Source organism: Drosophila gunungcola, unplaced genomic scaffold (assembly GCF_025200985.1).
Source record: "Drosophila gunungcola strain Sukarami unplaced genomic scaffold, Dgunungcola_SK_2 000001F, whole genome shotgun sequence".
Taxonomy (NCBI): domain Eukaryota; kingdom Metazoa; phylum Arthropoda; class Insecta; order Diptera; family Drosophilidae; genus Drosophila; species Drosophila gunungcola.
In genome coordinates, this window is record NW_026453197.1 from 13,438,843 (window position 1) to 13,454,717 (window position 15,875).

Sequence of the window (15,875 nt, forward strand, 5' to 3'; positions counted from 1 at the left end):
GTGCTGGAGCTGGAGCTGGAGCTGGCAGTTAGTCGCCTTTGGTTGCGCCCACCTGCAAACTGGTTTTGGCCTAGAAAAAATTGCATATTGCAAATTATGGAGCAGCTGGCCTTTGTCTCTGGTTAGTGATTGCCGTTTTCTGGCCCCTGGCTGTCAAGATCTCAGCCTCATCCTTCAGCGCATCATAGTCATGCACAGTCGAACCGTTAGTTCTAGTGCTAACTTCCGCTATTAGCCTAAGGTAAACATCTAAATTGTGATTAGCAGGCATAGTACTAAAAACATAAAATGTAAGCTTAACTAAAAAAATTATTAATAAATAATAAAGATTTGAATAATGGGTAGTAATAAATTTTAAATGGTGTTAAATAATAAACACTTGAATTATGGGTAATGTAAGTTTCAGATATAAGCAACCTTATACATATTAGTTTTAAATAATAACATTATTAATGATTACCCATTGTGAGTTAAGATCACGTTCAGCTTTCTAATTAACGATCAATTTTTCAGTGGCGATTAAGATTTTGTATTTATTGGTAAGACGTTTTTCGTCGGCTTAATTCTAGAGTGTGCAAAGTATGAAACTAACATTTAGGCTGGCAGTCTGGCGGTTCTCCCTTACTCCTCTTTAGTAGCCCTCGATCTGGCGGCAGGCTCCGTAGCTGTCCCGCCGCTCGCCGCGGGCACAGCGTGCCAGTCCGTCCCGGAGGAGGGTCCGCGACTCGGCCAGGTCGTCGTCGGCCAGCAGGTCGAAGCTAACGATCTCCGGCTCCAGGGCCTGTGCCCTGGTGGGCTCCTCGTCCAGCTGCCAGGAGCGTGACTGATCGGCGAAATAGGTGGGGGCATCTATGGGTGGGTACTGGCCATTGGCGACGCCTCCAAGATCGCTGCGGTAAATGGGAGCACTGATGGAGCGCGGACTGGCGAAGTCGCCGCCAGTCAGACGATTGGTATCCAGGTAACTATCGCCCCTCAGCGCGCGGGAACTGCGAAAGTATTGCGATCCCGGATGGTTGTAGCTCTCGAGCAGATTGGAGCCACTGCTGCTGCTGGCGGAAACGGGGGGCAGGGCCTGGATCAGCTCCGGTTCGGCCTCCAAGTGATAGGGTTTGATCAGCTGCGGCATGGGTATCAATTGGGGAGGCAGTACGTCCACCTGCTGGCGCTGCAGACGCTGCGCCTGCTCGGGATCGCTGGCCGAGATGTCCACGTGATAGGGCGAGCGTCCCTCAATGAATTCCGGCAGGGGCAGCGCTGGCGAGGATTGGTGATGGTTCTGCTGCTGCTGCTGCTGTTGTTGCAGCTTCTGGAGGTGGCTCTTCTGGTAGAAGGACTTCAGTGAGTTGCTCCTCAACGGGTGTTTGCGCTTGAGGGCTCCAGGGCCCTTGGTGTTACCACGGCCCAGCAGTTCCAGCAGGCTGATCCCCTCCTGCGGTCCGGGCGGAATCAGCAGGATCATAAAGTTCTCGAGATCAGCGCGTATATTGTACTGCCCCTCCTGTCGCTGATCGTAGGTGACGGTACGCCGACGCAGTGCATCCTCATCTCCGCTGGAGGAGGGCAGAGGAGGTTGCAGTGCTATGGGTTGGCCACTGGATCCGCTGGACTCGATGGCCTGCGGCGGAGCCATGGCCGGAAAGTGCTCCTCCTTGATGATCTGCGTCTGGGCATGGGCATGGGTCTGCTCGGAACTAAGAGCCGGTGGGGTAGATAGCTCCGTTGTGGAGCCCATGGGATTGGCCAGAGTGGCCGCCAGTAGTAGCGGCAGTAGCGTGAAAGTCTTCCAGGCCATCTCTCCTTTGGTTGATATCAGATAGGTTGCTCCGCTCGGCGTTCTTGACTCGCGCGCTTCTGCCTCGCAACTGATTCCCAGTCCGACGGGAGAGTTCCGATGTCGGCGCAGGCGCAACTTTCATATTCTGGCGCTGGCGTCGTCGGTGCACTGAGAAAAATATTAATAAGTACTACCGGTTCTTTATCTTTAATTACTTGAGTACCCACAATCCATTATTATTATTATCCATATTTATCAAGGCTTGATAAATAGTAAAAAGTATTAACCCCAAAAATGTGAAAAGAAACGCATGCCTCAATAAAATGCATAGTTTTAAAAAAGATTTCATTTGTTATATATTTTAAAATTGTTAAAAAAATCGACAATATATTATTTGTTAATTTAAATTACACTTTTTTATCAATGGAAGTCTCTATTTATCGAACATGCTTTATTGACAATATCAAATCATATATTGCTTTGATGTATAAAGTTCGTTTTGTGTTGAGATCAGTGAACCGTAAAGGTCAAATTTAATATCAATCTAAAAGGTTTTAAAAAATAAAACCTTTTTTAGGCAATTTAAAATTTTTTTTTTAAAAAAGAGTATTTTTGATCAGCAAAAAAAAATTTAAATAACTATTATGATATACCCTTTGTTAATATTCGGAATAATTAAAACATTTTTGTTTTGTTACTATCAGATGTTTTAAAAAGTCTTATGATCAAAGGCCAAACAGTTACCTTTAATATATAAACTTTTCGTTGAGTGTAACTCCTCTGCTGCTGCGGCTTTCTTCGCTCTTCTCGATGCTCGGTTCTCGTTCTGGTTTTGCTTTTATTTATGCCACTTACTTTCTGACCGTCTCTTTTGTTCGGCCGTGCCCATTTCGACGGCGTGACTTGGTAGCCGGTGTCCATCTCCGTTTATTGATATTGCCCAGCCGTTAGGCGGGGTGTGGCGGTGGTGGAGGAGGAGGAACCGCTGTCACCGCGGTTCCCATCGTCCGGCACAGTGGAGCTCGCAGTCGATTTTCACGCCAATTAGCTAATGAGGAAGCGCTTTGTTCCCCCATTGACTGGGCTAACAGCCACATCACGTACGCATCCCAGTCTCAGTGTCTCAGTGCCTCAGTGCCCGCTGTCACCTGAGCAAACGATATAAATCCGATCATGAGGGTTCTATTAAAATGATTTGTGCCTTCGCCAAACATAGGTGCAGCATTTATGTACTCACAGGTGCGGTCATAAATAAAGTTTTACAGATTCTGACCATAAGATTAGGCCAACAGCAGCCGAATTCTAGAATATGTATGTTTATGGATATTAAGGTAATGAATAAGGGCAAAGATAAAATTTGTTTTGAAGATTGTAGCCAAGAATAATCCCTATTTATAATCATAGATAGTTTATTTAAATATCTATTGTTCAAATAGTTCAATACTATGCATTGTATTTTAATTTAATAAAAAAAATTGTAATTCAATAGGCGGACATTTATTTTTCCATTTCAATTCCATTTTTTCATCAATGTTGTTATACCCCGATGTCCTTTAACATTCCTTGCTAAAAATACTTTTAAAAACCTTTCTCATACCTTTATGAAATGAAATTCCCATTCACTTTACCTACTTGGAATTTGTTTTTTTTTAATTTAATCTGATTTTAAAATTTATGTGTGACTGAGGACTTTCAGCTGTCATCATGGTCTACAAATGTTTTGTTAAGCAGGCAAAAAGGTTACTTATGATCTGTAATCTCGATAAAAGGGGTCAGCGGGTAGTCATAAATCAAATGACGATCTCATCTTAAAACTCGGTTTGAGCATTTCAAAATATTTTGTTTTATTTGTATACTGTCTTGTGTTTTACAAAATGTGAGGGGCGAGGAAGCCCGGGATTCTGGCGGATACATGAATAGATTTCATACAAAATAAAGCGTGCAGTGGCGCTATGGACGACGTCACACATTACAGTTCAATGACATTGGGATTTGTTTTAAAAATAATGATTTTGTTTATGTGTTTTGATAATTAGAGGTCTTTGCGGTTATTTTAGTTAAAAACGATGCTACCGTGTGTATGTGTATTTGCTTTTGCCGAGCAGTTAAAAGTAATACAATGGAAATAAATAAAGCATAGCGCATGGAATTCGATTATGTCTAGACGAATATAAAACATTGAATTATCGGTTGCTAATTTAAGGTCAGCGGAAGCGAGCGTTGTCTTTATAGGATTGTTTTGAGGATTATGCGTAACCTTTGCAATACAATTAGAAATCTAAAGGCTAGAATAAGTTATAAACTGTTCTGTTCTTGCATAATTGAGTTTATGGACTGAAACTTGTCTGGCCGCCACTATAAACCTATCAACTAATACTTATTTGATATCTAAGCAGCAGATCAGATCACTTGTCATGCTTACTTGTATAATTGATCTACTGTGGGTCAATAGAGTTTGAATTCAATAACGTCAAGTTGGGATTAAGCCCTAGAGTTTAAGAATTATCATTGGAAGAGAGCATTACATAAATAGTCATTGGGAAAAAGCCGAAACAAGCTTCAATATAACTGTAGCACTAGGATAATGTCCATTTTAAGTATATTCTAACTAAGACAAATTATACATAATCTCACAAGAATTGTTTAACTAAACAGCCTCCACGATGTACAGAAAACTTGCAAATCAACTCGCAGCTAAATAAAAAATCGCGCAATCCGATGCCCTAATCCTTTTTCTTCAACAACTCCTCGTGTTGTTGTTTCTCTGGCTGGCCGATCTTTTCTGCCAGCAGAGTCTTCCCCTTGGACAGCATCTCCTCCTGAGGCACTCGTTTGTGAACAGTGAAGCAGACCCGGTTGAAGTGCTCGCACATCTGGTTAACCACACTGGCTCCGTACTGCCAGTGACTCAAGGTGGTCACTATGAGGAGCATGTACAGCAAGGGCCTCTCCAGCAGAGGCAGCCACAGGCTGACTAGGAAGGACATGACGAACATGGGCGTTTGCCAGTGCCACGCTTCGCATCTCGTCACGGACATTTGGGAGACAATCAGCCGGCACTGAAATATAAATTTGAAATAAATAATTAATTAGTTTGTTCTAAACCCATTTAAAGCCATCTATTTATAGCTGCTGGAATTATATTTGATCTAAGCTGACTTAAATTTGTAATAACTTGGAATCTTAAAGAATTGAACAGCAAAATGGTCTAGCGTTTGAGTTTGTTTCTCAAAATTTGCTCAATCATTGGATCGTTCTCGTGGGGGAATACGAAAGTGCCGCGGTCTCGTTTCAGATAGCGGTAGGCCCTGTCCGAATACCAGCCGTAGATCTGGTTGACCGTCACCGGTTGCGGCGTGCCATGTTTCATCTCGAACTTTTCCTCCACTCCCTCATCATGGCTAGCTATTTTCCGCTCATTTTGCAGCGACGCCGGGTCGAGCTTCTCGCGAATGCCACGCACCTCCTGACTCGTGCAGTTAAAATACGGCCAGTCGTGACGGGCATAAAACTTCAGGGACAATGGACGCTCATATTCCGAGGCTGTCGTGTATATGGTATCCTTCAGTGATTCGCGGCCGCCTTCGTTCGACTTTTCCAACTCCAAATCCTTGGCACAGCGCCGACCACCACAACAAAAGGGTGGCATTTCGAACTGTTTTTCCTCGTGTGCGTTTTATCACATTAAAATATGACTCATTAAATGTTGTTTGCGGCTGTTTGGCAGTAAAGTCCGAGCCAAGGGGCCGGAAAAAAGATGTAGACACACCCGCCTCTTATCTAGATTGAATATGATTCAACCAACACGCGACACAGTTTGATAAGTGGAGTGGAACAGCATGATGACTGATTACATTTTTTGTTAGCAATACAATACAAAATTTTAAACCAATCTGTCGAATTAAAAAAAAATAAGAATGACAAATTATCTAAAAACTTATTGTTTTTTTTCACAAAAATGAGATTGAGAGAATTCTAAAATAGTCATGTTTTAAAAAATATATGACACTGTTTAAAATTGATAATCATATCATATAGATTAAGCTTAATATTTATGCCACTCATTTAAAGTACTTACGCTGACATTGGAGAAGATGGTTCCGCTCAGCATGAATATGGCGCGCGGATCCTTTTCCATGATGTCGTTCGGCGAGACATATGGCCAGACCAGCAGGATGACGAAGAAGGTGAGGAACGGCCACATGGGCCTAATGGCCTCCCAAAAGGACAGCATGCGTCCAGTGCGATGCGCATAGGAGCTAAAAATTGAAGGCAGTTAAAAAAAAAGGGAACTAACCAAAATTTAAATTTAAGACCTACTTGTACACATTAATGATGACTAGGGGAAGATTGGCCATGGCACTGACATGCAGCACAGCCTCCATAACATTGCCCAAGGGCAGGGTGCCGTAGGATCCCAGCGGCAGCTCGAACTTCCAGCGCTCAAAGCCCATCCACCAGGTGACCAGGTACATGGCCGTGCTGCCCCACATGCTGAGGTCATAGCCCCAGGGCAGGTACAATATGCCCGTATTGTACTTCTCCCAGTGCGAGACGAAGAAGTTGAAGTAGACCGTCAGGCAGACGTAGTACATCCTCATGGGCCGCACCGAGTACACCCGGCTCCGGCCGAAAATACTATACAGGCAGGTCGGAATCAGCATGGCCGTGTATGAATCCAGTCCGTGGTCGAAGAGCTCCCCCAGCGGACCAGACAATCCAATCCTTCGCGCCTGCTTGCCATCGATACCGTCCAGCGTGTAGGCCAAAAATATGTTGACTCCCGTGCAGAGCCAGACCCACGAGGGAATGGGCGTGGAGCCCTCCTCCCCGGAACTGGCCTCAAAGTTCCAGTCATAGTATGACAGCAGCACCAGGTTCATGGCGCCGAACAGGAAGCCCAGGAAGGTCATCAGGTTGGGCGCAAACCAGCGCGGGAAGAACTGCAATGGGTGGTAGGTGGGTGGTTGGGTTGATTAGTGGATTGCCCCCATATGAGTATTGATTTTTGCATGATATAATCTACCTTGACTAGCCAATTCCAAAAGGGATGCATCACATACTGACTCAGCGGGGAAGTGTCGATGGCACTGTACTGTAAGTAGAAATTTCTGATTAACGGAGGCAATTCTGCGGTTGTAAGTAAAAATTTATATGATTAAAGAGGGGGAAACTCATCCGTTTAACGACTATTTCAATGGCTTTGGCTTTCTTTTCTTTTCTTGCTTTATTTCGCTTTGTCTGGGTTCCGCTGCTGGCTTTCTATAAAAAGAATTTTAATTGAAAACAAGTACGGGAATACCGAGAACTGGTTTTGGTTTTGGGTTTTGGTTTTCTTTGGCATTAAGAAGGTCACCCCCTCTTGAAGGAAGGTACAGCCGCCGCGGTACATATGTACATATATCCTTCTTTTAGATCCTTTTTTGCCCACCTTGTAGTTGTCGAATCCATTGATATGGGCCGGCGTCAGGTATTGGGTGTCCATCAATCGCCTGAATAGCTTTTGCATTTTGTAATTGATGTTTTTGCGGGGCTACAAGTCGAAATCGGGTTTTTGAAGTATTTTTTAATCTAAACGGAAAAACACGCGATGGGAGGCGGGGGTTTTTTGATAAACGCAACGCCTGAACGCTTCCGAACGTTAATTAACTGGATGGCCAAATCAAAACATGATGACTGAAACTGAACGTAAACCGAACTCGAAGCGAAAATGCAGGGCACGACTTTCAGCTATCGCTGGCGTTTATTTTTATTGCGAAAACTATTTCTTTTCTGCCGCTGCTGTTGCCGCCGCTGCTGCCGGCTGTTTTTTTCACGCTCTCACCACGCACACCGACCAACACTGACGCGCTAGAGTGGGGATGTTTTCCAACACTGCAGCCGCACAGCTGTGACCACGAAAATAGTTCTGCCGCCAAATATAATTTTGAAAACAATTTGTTTGTGTTTCCCTTTAGTTATTCCACTAGTCGTGATTAAGATCTTTGCACAACAAAGAATGAAGAAAAGTATAGCGTTGTTTTCTAAGCTTTAAAAATATCTTAATAAAATTAGTTGGTTCTTTCTATTCTAAAATCCTTACCAAATTTCAAAAAGAATTAATTGGGATAGCTAAAAAAGTAGATTTTTTTATTTTTTACTTTTTAATTGATGTTGATTTTTGAAAAGTAAATGAAAAACACACTTCTAACGCCATGAGCTGCAGTTCTACTATTCCTTTGACCACATTTGTTCATATATAACACCATTAATTTTTAATCAATCATGCAATTGTGTTGCACATGCCATATATGCAAAGCAATTAAAAATTTATTAACGAATTTGAGCTCCGCATGTAAATGTGCTGTAAATTGCAGGAGAGAAGAAAATAATGTTACTTTAATAATAAAAATATAAATTTATGTTTAAAACTGTATGGATGGGCTTTATTTATTGTAAGGACGTTTCGAAAAATTCGCGTTACAGTTAACAAATCACATTGTTTACAAAAAATACAAAAGAATGCACATATGTATGTATAAATAAGTCTAACTAATTCGCTTAACAAAATGTTTCCTAATTAAATGTGGGGAGTGTGAAACAAAATTTAATTAATAAACTACTGCAGATGCAATTAGTTAGCTCTTTTCAGTATGCTTCCTGACTAGTATAGTTGCCCTAATAAATTCGCTACGCATGCCAATAGATCGGTTAATTTTACGGTTCCTAATTTGACTTTTTGAGATTCTTCTTGCGTATATTCCCGGGACAACCGCCGGCGCTGAGAAGGTGTAATTTCCAGCCGCCATCCTGGGGCAGATGCACATCGTCATGACACAAAGGACATCGGGCAGCTCCCGTTTTCAGTTCTAGAGAGAAGTTTAAAATTATATATACATAGCTTTGAAAGGTAGATCACAATATCTACCCCGACAATAGTCCTCCATCTGGTGCAACTCGTAGAGCTGCTTGTGCACGGATTCAGTGCAGCGGGCACAGACCACATAGCTCTCCTTGGCATCACATTCCGCTGTGAAATGACAATTACATTTATTATACTAAATAATGCAAGGATCCTTAATGCTCACTAGTCAGGTGGTAGTTGAGGGCGGCTACCTCCAGCACTTGACTGCATTGTGGGCACTTGGTGAGGAACGGACAGGCCTTCCAGTAGTGTCGGTCCAACTGGCTGGCGTCACTGCCAACACACGACCAGTCGCAGAAGGGGCAACGTCTATAAAAATGTACATACAAATATAAACAAAGCTCATTAAAAATGTATAGCCCAAATTTCTTAAAAACGAAAGGGAATATTACATTTGTAAATTTTGTAAATTGATTTTAAACAAAAATTTTAAATTGTCAATACCCAAAGTTTTAAGCCCTAAAAATGTTATTTTAACAAGTAGTTACTAAACTTTACTCTGAATTTAAAAACTTGTATGTAACTTAAATATTACATTAAATTTAAATAAAATAAAAAAAAGGTAAATGTGCACAAATTAATAAATGGATTTAAAAAATAACTTTATCTGACAGCTAGAAATACTTTAAAAGTCGTAGCCCATTTTATCCTGAAGGCGGTAATGAATACTTATCTTTTTAATATTTTTCTTTCTAAATTTTCTAAATTAGTTTACAGCTATCTTTGGGGCAGCTTTACCTAATAATATAATGGGGGGGAAATCAAAATAAGTCCCAGGAGCCACATTACATATTATTTATCGTATTTAACTCAACAAATTTTTTCACAAGAACGAATTTTTTTTAATTGACTAAATAGTGAAATATTAATCCTAACAAAACAAATGTTTAAATTATAAAGTTTTATTATTGTTGATTTTAAACTACTCACATTTTAGGTGAGTTATCTTCATTGGACTCCGAGTTGGAAGCGGATCCCTTGCGCGAGTTGGATACGGACAGCATGGAGCGCTTTAGCTGCTCATTGTACTGCTGTTTTCCATTGCAACTCGCGTATCCGTTGTTGGAGCTGGCCACTGGGCCCAGACCATGTCCACTCCGGCTGGTCATCAGCCGAGAAGCATCCGAGCTGGTTGACGCCTTGTCCGCCGGCGGAGTGGCCGCATCCCCTGAGCTATGACCGCCGCCGTATTTGTTGGCCTCCAGCAGCTCCTGCTTGCGATCCAAGTCCAATTTGTCAAACTCGGTGAAGAGTTGGCGGTAGAGGAGATTGCGGCGCGTGATGTCGTCATCTGGAGGCAGTTGTTTGCGCACCAGGCGAGGATTAACCTTGTAGACGAGCAGCAGGATGCGTTCGGCCACCTTTCGCACAGGCTCTGCCGGATGATGGATGCCGGAGCAGCCGCACTCGGAGAGTGCCCTGCAGGTGAGCCCACTATGCTTGTCCGTGCTGATGCCCTGTGTGTGCACCAGTTGCTCCAACATCTGCAGCCGGCTCATGGCCAGTCGCTGGTGGGTTCCAGATCCAACGCTTCGCGATAGTGCCGGGGCAACCAGGTGCTGCTCCGCCACCTCCGGACACGCGGCGATACTGAGGATCGTGTGCTGGGCCAGGGTGTGCAGTCGAGCCGATGGATCACCGGATTTGGCCAGCAGTTCGGGCAGCAGGCGGTCCACACAGCGAGCCACCTCGTTGGGCGAAACTCGACCGGGCACGTACTCCAGGAACAGCATGCGCACCGTTTCCGTGGCCTGGCCGAACACGGAGTAAACGGCGTCCCTCACTGCGCGATGGAGGAGCAGGGCTGCGCTGCGGGCCACTTTGTTGGGACTGGCGGCATGCTCGTTGCCCGAAACGTCCTCCAGGTCGTGCTCTTTGAGAAAGGTGCGCAGGCGCAGCAAGCCATCCTCTCGATCCTGAAATTGACGTGAATAGAACTGCTCCACCTGGAGAATAAAAGGAGAAAGTTAGAAAAAACTATAAAAAATACTTTTTAAAAATTAATTAAAATTTTTAGGCTTAATTTTTTTACACGAATAAGATAAGGAAGATCTCAAGAATTTGCGGTTTGGTTAGGAATAAATATTCAAGGACTTTGTAAAAAACTATCTTTTAAGGGATCCAAAAAATTTTCTAGTATTAATGAAACTAACTATAGTTCTTAGCATAATATATTTTAAAGGACTCACCAACTCACTGCCGAAGACCAGGATGGGTAGGGCTGCCTGGCGGCGTTCGCGGTCGTTCAAACGCGAACGTCCCCGGTTAGGATCCGCTTCCAAAAGCGCGTTGCCTTGGCACTCCCTTAAAAATTCATTAGTATTTGAACTGAGAGCAGGTTGTGTTTTGTGGTATTGAAATGGCAACGTTTACGGATGCGGTTACAATATTTAGGAGTAGAAAAGTAAGTACAATTAAAGATAAATCAACAGGAAATGATGGCTTGCTTCGGCTACCGAAGCTTAATGTATTTTAAATTAAAATATAGTTTATACTTCATCTTAACCCAGAATCGTTGCTAGTTTTAAGTAAACATGTAAATACTCTTTAAGCAATGTTGAGAAAATTCCTGAAAACATCACCCAAACTATTATTCACAAAAGAAAAAATAAATAATTTTTTTCCTTTATTAATAAGCTAAAAAATATGTCATTTTTTAATTACTCCTTATCAATTTTTAGCAAAAAGTCTTACAAAATATTATATTTTTTACTTTTAAATACCGATTTTATAGTAAATTCTATGACAACATAAAAAACTCTTTTCCAGACGAGGCTAAATGACGTCAAAATAAATTTTGTATATGTGTTCTAAGAAATAATTTAAAATTTAAAAAAATCGGACCGTTACTGTTGATCTTTCGCTAGTGTTGACAAACATTCAAACTAAGACTACGAAAAACGTGTCGTCATGCAACACTGTAATCGACAGCTGTGTAAACAAAAAGTAATTAATTACTATTCCACAATTGTTTACCTATTTGACAGACAACTAGACAACGAATACGCCGCACTCTACACTTGGTACTCACTGTCGCAGAGTGGGAATGGCCCGCTCCTCGTAATCCTCGTAGGAGTTGCGCGGAACGCTCTTGTTTCGCCTGCGCAGCGATCCCTGGCGACTGGACATGGGTGAACTATGTCGGGAGGGCAGACGCGGCGACTGGGGCAGCTCATCGTGGGACTTGCGCCAGCCGCCCAGCGAGGGAGTGGGCGTGGCCTGCAGGGAGGTGGGCGCAGGGGCGGGAGCAGGAGTGGCCACCACACTATCATTACCAGGCTGTCCCTGCGAGCCATCCGTGGAGGACTTGTCGTCCAAACTGAGACTCGTCAGGCTCTTGGGACTGAAGGTGGCTTCTGCCAGGGCCTGGGCCACATCCTGGAGACTCGGAGCGGCCGGCAGACTGGGCTTACCGCCCGCATAGATCTCACAGCTCTGGTCATTGGTGCCGAGTGCCACGCCCTGCGGTTCCAGCAGCTGCTGCACCTGCAATTGGCGCAGCACGGCCGCCCTGTACATCTCGATCTGCTCCTTGCGCAACCTGGCCGTGGTGAAGTCCTCCTGCTGGACAGCCTGCCGCTTGGCCAGCGCATAGCGTCCCAAACGCTCGCCGGCGCTCCTCAGAGCGGTCATGCAGAGTTTCAGTTTGCGGGCATACTCAAACCGTTCGGCATTGACGGCCAATACCTTGCGCTGCTCCAACTCCCGGATGGACTGCACAATCGACTCCTCCACGTACATGGAGAAGAGCAGGTCGTCGCAGATCGAGGCCAGGGCCAGTTCCCCGGTGGCCGTGTCCAGCGGTGGGGCCTCGCTGACCAAGTGCTCCTCTCCATTGCCATTAGTTGGCCCCACTTCGAGATCCTCGCCCAGGACATTCACAGCCAGCAGGGAGATCTGACCAGTGCCATTGTAGTCGTTGCCCTGCACGCCAATTAGACGCAACTTGAGGTGGGTGCCTCGCCGGGGACACACGGTGACGCTCTGCAGCTCCCGCGACTTGTAGTTGGTGTTCGCATTGTCCGCCAAGGCAACGAAGCCCAGGAAGTCAAAGTACTGCGAGGATGGAGTGCTGGGCAGGGATTTGGGCGAGTAGTGCAGCCAGAGCTCCACTTTCTCAGCTGTGGAAGAATATGGAAATATTAAATTGGAATATTATTAGGATCGCAGTCAGCTAAACTACTTGTCAAAAAGAGGAATTGTGCTTTAACTCTTACTATATTCATTTTTATGCACTAAATTTTGATTTTGAATTCATTAAATCAGGTCCAAATTCAACATTTAAAACTGAAATTTTTAATCTTTTACATAGAAAATTTAAAGTTCAACCCATTTTAAATACCCGAGAGCTGAGAGTTGGATTTACCAAAAAATAACTTAATAAATATAACATGATTAGCATTTTCCAGTAAGTTCAACCAAAAATGTGCAGTTAAAACAGTGCCATAGATCTTTACATTAAATTTACGGTACAGTTGGTTAATTCGACCAAAGAAACTTTTATCCTGGCAAGATAAAATATTCAAATATGTGCATATTTTATTCCCAAGTTAATATTTTTAATATTTTCCTTTATGTTCTTTCAGCACATTCCAGCTTAAAAGGGGATTCACTTACGTATAAGATACTGGTGGGCCAGAAGCTGTATCCGATAGATCTTGGCCGGCTGCTGAAAACGGAGGATAATGTCATGCGAGTCGAGCCCGCCGTCCGGAGCACTCCGCCAGCCGTGAACAGTGGGTCCGTGATTGTTAAGCTCGCTGGCCGGAAAGTTGACATCCTCATCTGAAAAGCACATAAAGTGATCAAGTCATCATTACTTGGCACTGGGTAATAAAATAAGCGGACAGGTGATAAAAACACTCTTATGTGGACTCTTTTTTCGCATTCTCAGCTAAAATGTTCCCCTCATTCTCTTTCTCACTTCTCTTTCGTACTTAAAGCTCTTTTACAGATCCGCGCCAAACAAAATAGTTTAACAATGTTTTACAAAATTATGATCAATTAAAAATGGTGTACAAATTATAAGTCATTTCTTTCTAAAAATTAAATTTTTAATTTAAAAACTTTTGAAAAAAGAGTTTTCAAGCCTGATACATGAAAAATTTAAAAATATCTTATTTATTTTGGAGTAAGAGCTCCAAGACGATTGTTAAAAGTAGTTAGCTAGAGCTGTTATTTTGACCACAGCTGTACAGCCATGTCTCACATGTTTATCTCTCTTTCTCTCTATCTCTATCTCTATCTCCAGGTTCCACGTTCTCTGTTTTGTATTTAAGCGATGGCGAGCTTTATGTGCTAGTTTAGTCGTCACTCAGCTGCTCGCACCGTGCCCTGTATCTGAGATAGTACAATTTAACTACGGCATCTGATAGCATAAATAACTGACTTAAAGACGATTAAAAAAAAGAAACGAAAACAACGAAAAATGCCGGAAGGTTATACGGGAGCCACGGCCTGGCTGCAAATCCAAAGCCTGCTAAACAGCGTAAATCACATGCTGATCTTCCTAGTGGCCGCCTTCTTTTTCGTCCTGGCCCGCAGTCTGGAGTTCAAGGACACGGCCATGCACATGTTCATGACAGGCATTGGTGTGAGTACATTGCGATAAGCATTCGGCCACATAATCAATAGTGTTAGATTGACCCGGATAAGGGACACTTGTTATCTTATCGAAGCATTTAAATTTAAAAGGCTTTCTCTTTATTCAACAGTTCCACGTCCTAATTGCGCAGGCCATGATGTCACACTCCAAAGTCAATCCGCTCACCCGCTGGCTGTCGCATCGCAACAAGTCGCGTTTCCACGCAATCCTCCAAATTGTGGGTGGCTCCATGGTCCTGTTGGGCGCCCTGGGCAAGTTCTCCAGCAAGGAAGTGCACTTTAACACCTGGCACGGCCGAGTGGGTGAGTATCTAATTGAGTTTCTAGGTGCCTATGCTTCGAGTTAACTAATAAAACTGGCATTTTCTAGGTGGAGCAGCTGCCTTTGGCTGTGCGGCCAGCATAGTGGGCGGCTTTGTCAACTATTTCCAGCCCAAGTTCGCCCTGAAGATGTTTCCCCCTTCGGAGCTGCGTTTCCGCCACAACCTATTTGGTTTAATCACCTTTAGCCTGGGCATGGGTGCCATCTATCTGGGCTACTCCTCGAAATTCTTCACCAAGTTTGTGGACAATGACTTCATTCCCGGCATGATGCTGATCACTGCGTTGGTCTATGTGCTAACCATGATTTCCCCAGTGTCGTCGCTCCTGACTAAGCTTAAATACAGGTCCAAGAAAAAGGCAGAGCAGGCCCAATAAGCGATTCTGGTTGAGGCCACGGAGGCTAACCGGAAAGTGTCAGGTCCTAGTACAAAAATAAAAAGCTTGGCGCCTAGCCAAATTGAAACTTCTGGCCGCCGCTCTAATTGCATATGCAGACGCAGAAAGAGTCGACAACCGGCAATCTGTCAATATTATAATGAAATATTATGGTCATTGCGGTTGCAGTGGTTTTAGCCCGTGGTAAATTGGCCGAGACTGTAGAAAATTGATTTAGCTGCTAATAGAATTTAAAATCTGAATATTGTCAACAGATTAGCTGCGGGTAAAAGAGCAGCGACATTCCATTTTAAATTCCAACGTCCTGGCGCACTAGGCGTATGCGTGTTTTATCGATTTCTCAAGTGCAGTGGAGCTCAAAAGGAGTATGGGAGGTAGAAAAACTGGTGCCTTTGGCCAACTCCAGACGCAACTAAAAATATAATTACAAACGTAAGGAAAACATAAAATAAAGAAAACAAATAAGCAAACTATGGCAAGCAAATAAAGTCTATTTGCTGTTTTGCGTTTGAAAATCCCCCAACAATTGTTTACCTGAGGCGAACACCACGTTGAATGGTATTTTCTTGGCCATGTTGAAGACGTCAAAAGCGCACAACTATGCCTAAATCTCTGGCTAACCCGCACATAAAGACCACAATTTGATTAAGCGAACTAAACTGCCACAAAATTACAGGAAATTCCTATACAAAATAGAGGTGGAGAATCATCGATGTTTTGAAAACATCGGTTTCATCGATGTTTGGCGGGGCTGCCGATTTTCAACTATTCCGTTTTGTAGAAAGTTAAGGGTTTAGTAGAACTTTATGTTGCGTCCCTGCATCTTTGTGCAAGTCGGGAAGGGTATTCAGTCAGACTGGCTAATGACTG

General features: G+C 43.5%; 5 protein-coding genes across 6 annotated transcripts; 1 reads left to right on the forward strand and 4 right to left on the reverse strand.

Annotated features, from left to right (window-relative positions):
* Positions 1-505: 505 nt before the first annotated feature.
* LOC128263380 (uncharacterized) lies at positions 506-1,877 on the reverse strand. Its single transcript, XM_052998407.1, has one exon. It carries the CDS (start codon positions 1,793-1,795, stop codon positions 632-634), a length of 1,164 nt encoding a protein of 387 aa, XP_052854367.1. The 5' UTR covers positions 1,796-1,877; the 3' UTR covers positions 506-631.
* Positions 1,878-3,596: 1,719 nt separating this feature from the next.
* Positions 3,597-7,620, reverse strand: LOC128263379 (ethanolaminephosphotransferase 1). Its single transcript, XM_052998405.1, has 5 exons — positions 7,209-7,620; positions 6,804-6,872; positions 6,098-6,720; positions 5,856-6,036; positions 3,597-4,836 (listed from the first exon to the last, which is right to left on the reverse strand). The coding sequence occupies exons 1-5, from the start codon at positions 7,284-7,286 to the stop codon at positions 4,501-4,503; spliced, it is 1,287 nt and encodes a 428-aa protein (XP_052854365.1). The 5' UTR covers positions 7,287-7,620; the 3' UTR covers positions 3,597-4,500.
* On the reverse strand, positions 4,900-5,765 carry LOC128263393 (uncharacterized). The gene has a single exon (XM_052998425.1). It carries the CDS (start codon positions 5,424-5,426, stop codon positions 4,986-4,988), a length of 441 nt encoding a protein of 146 aa, XP_052854385.1. The 5' UTR covers positions 5,427-5,765; the 3' UTR covers positions 4,900-4,985.
* A 575-nt stretch (positions 7,621-8,195) lies between the features above and the next one.
* On the reverse strand, positions 8,196-15,731 carry LOC128261736 (centrosomal protein of 104 kDa). Of its 2 annotated transcripts, none has more exons than XM_052995571.1 (8): positions 15,540-15,731; positions 13,299-13,466; positions 11,713-12,802; positions 10,871-10,985; positions 9,612-10,627; positions 8,845-8,990; positions 8,685-8,786; positions 8,196-8,625 (listed from the first exon to the last, which is right to left on the reverse strand). In XM_052995571.1, the coding sequence occupies exons 1-8, from the start codon at positions 15,577-15,579 to the stop codon at positions 8,483-8,485; spliced, it is 2,820 nt and encodes a 939-aa protein (XP_052851531.1). In that variant the 5' UTR covers positions 15,580-15,731; the 3' UTR covers positions 8,196-8,482. The 2 variants fall into 2 exon arrangements, with proteins under 2 accessions (XP_052851531.1, XP_052851530.1); XM_052995570.1 differs by having other exon boundaries at positions 10,871-11,009.
* LOC128261737 (uncharacterized) lies at positions 13,945-15,521 on the forward strand. The gene is made up of 3 exons (XM_052995572.1): positions 13,945-14,274; positions 14,396-14,588; positions 14,656-15,521. The coding sequence occupies exons 1-3, from the start codon at positions 14,110-14,112 to the stop codon at positions 14,982-14,984; spliced, it is 687 nt and encodes a 228-aa protein (XP_052851532.1). The 5' UTR covers positions 13,945-14,109; the 3' UTR covers positions 14,985-15,521.
* Positions 15,732-15,875: the final 144 nt, after the last annotated feature.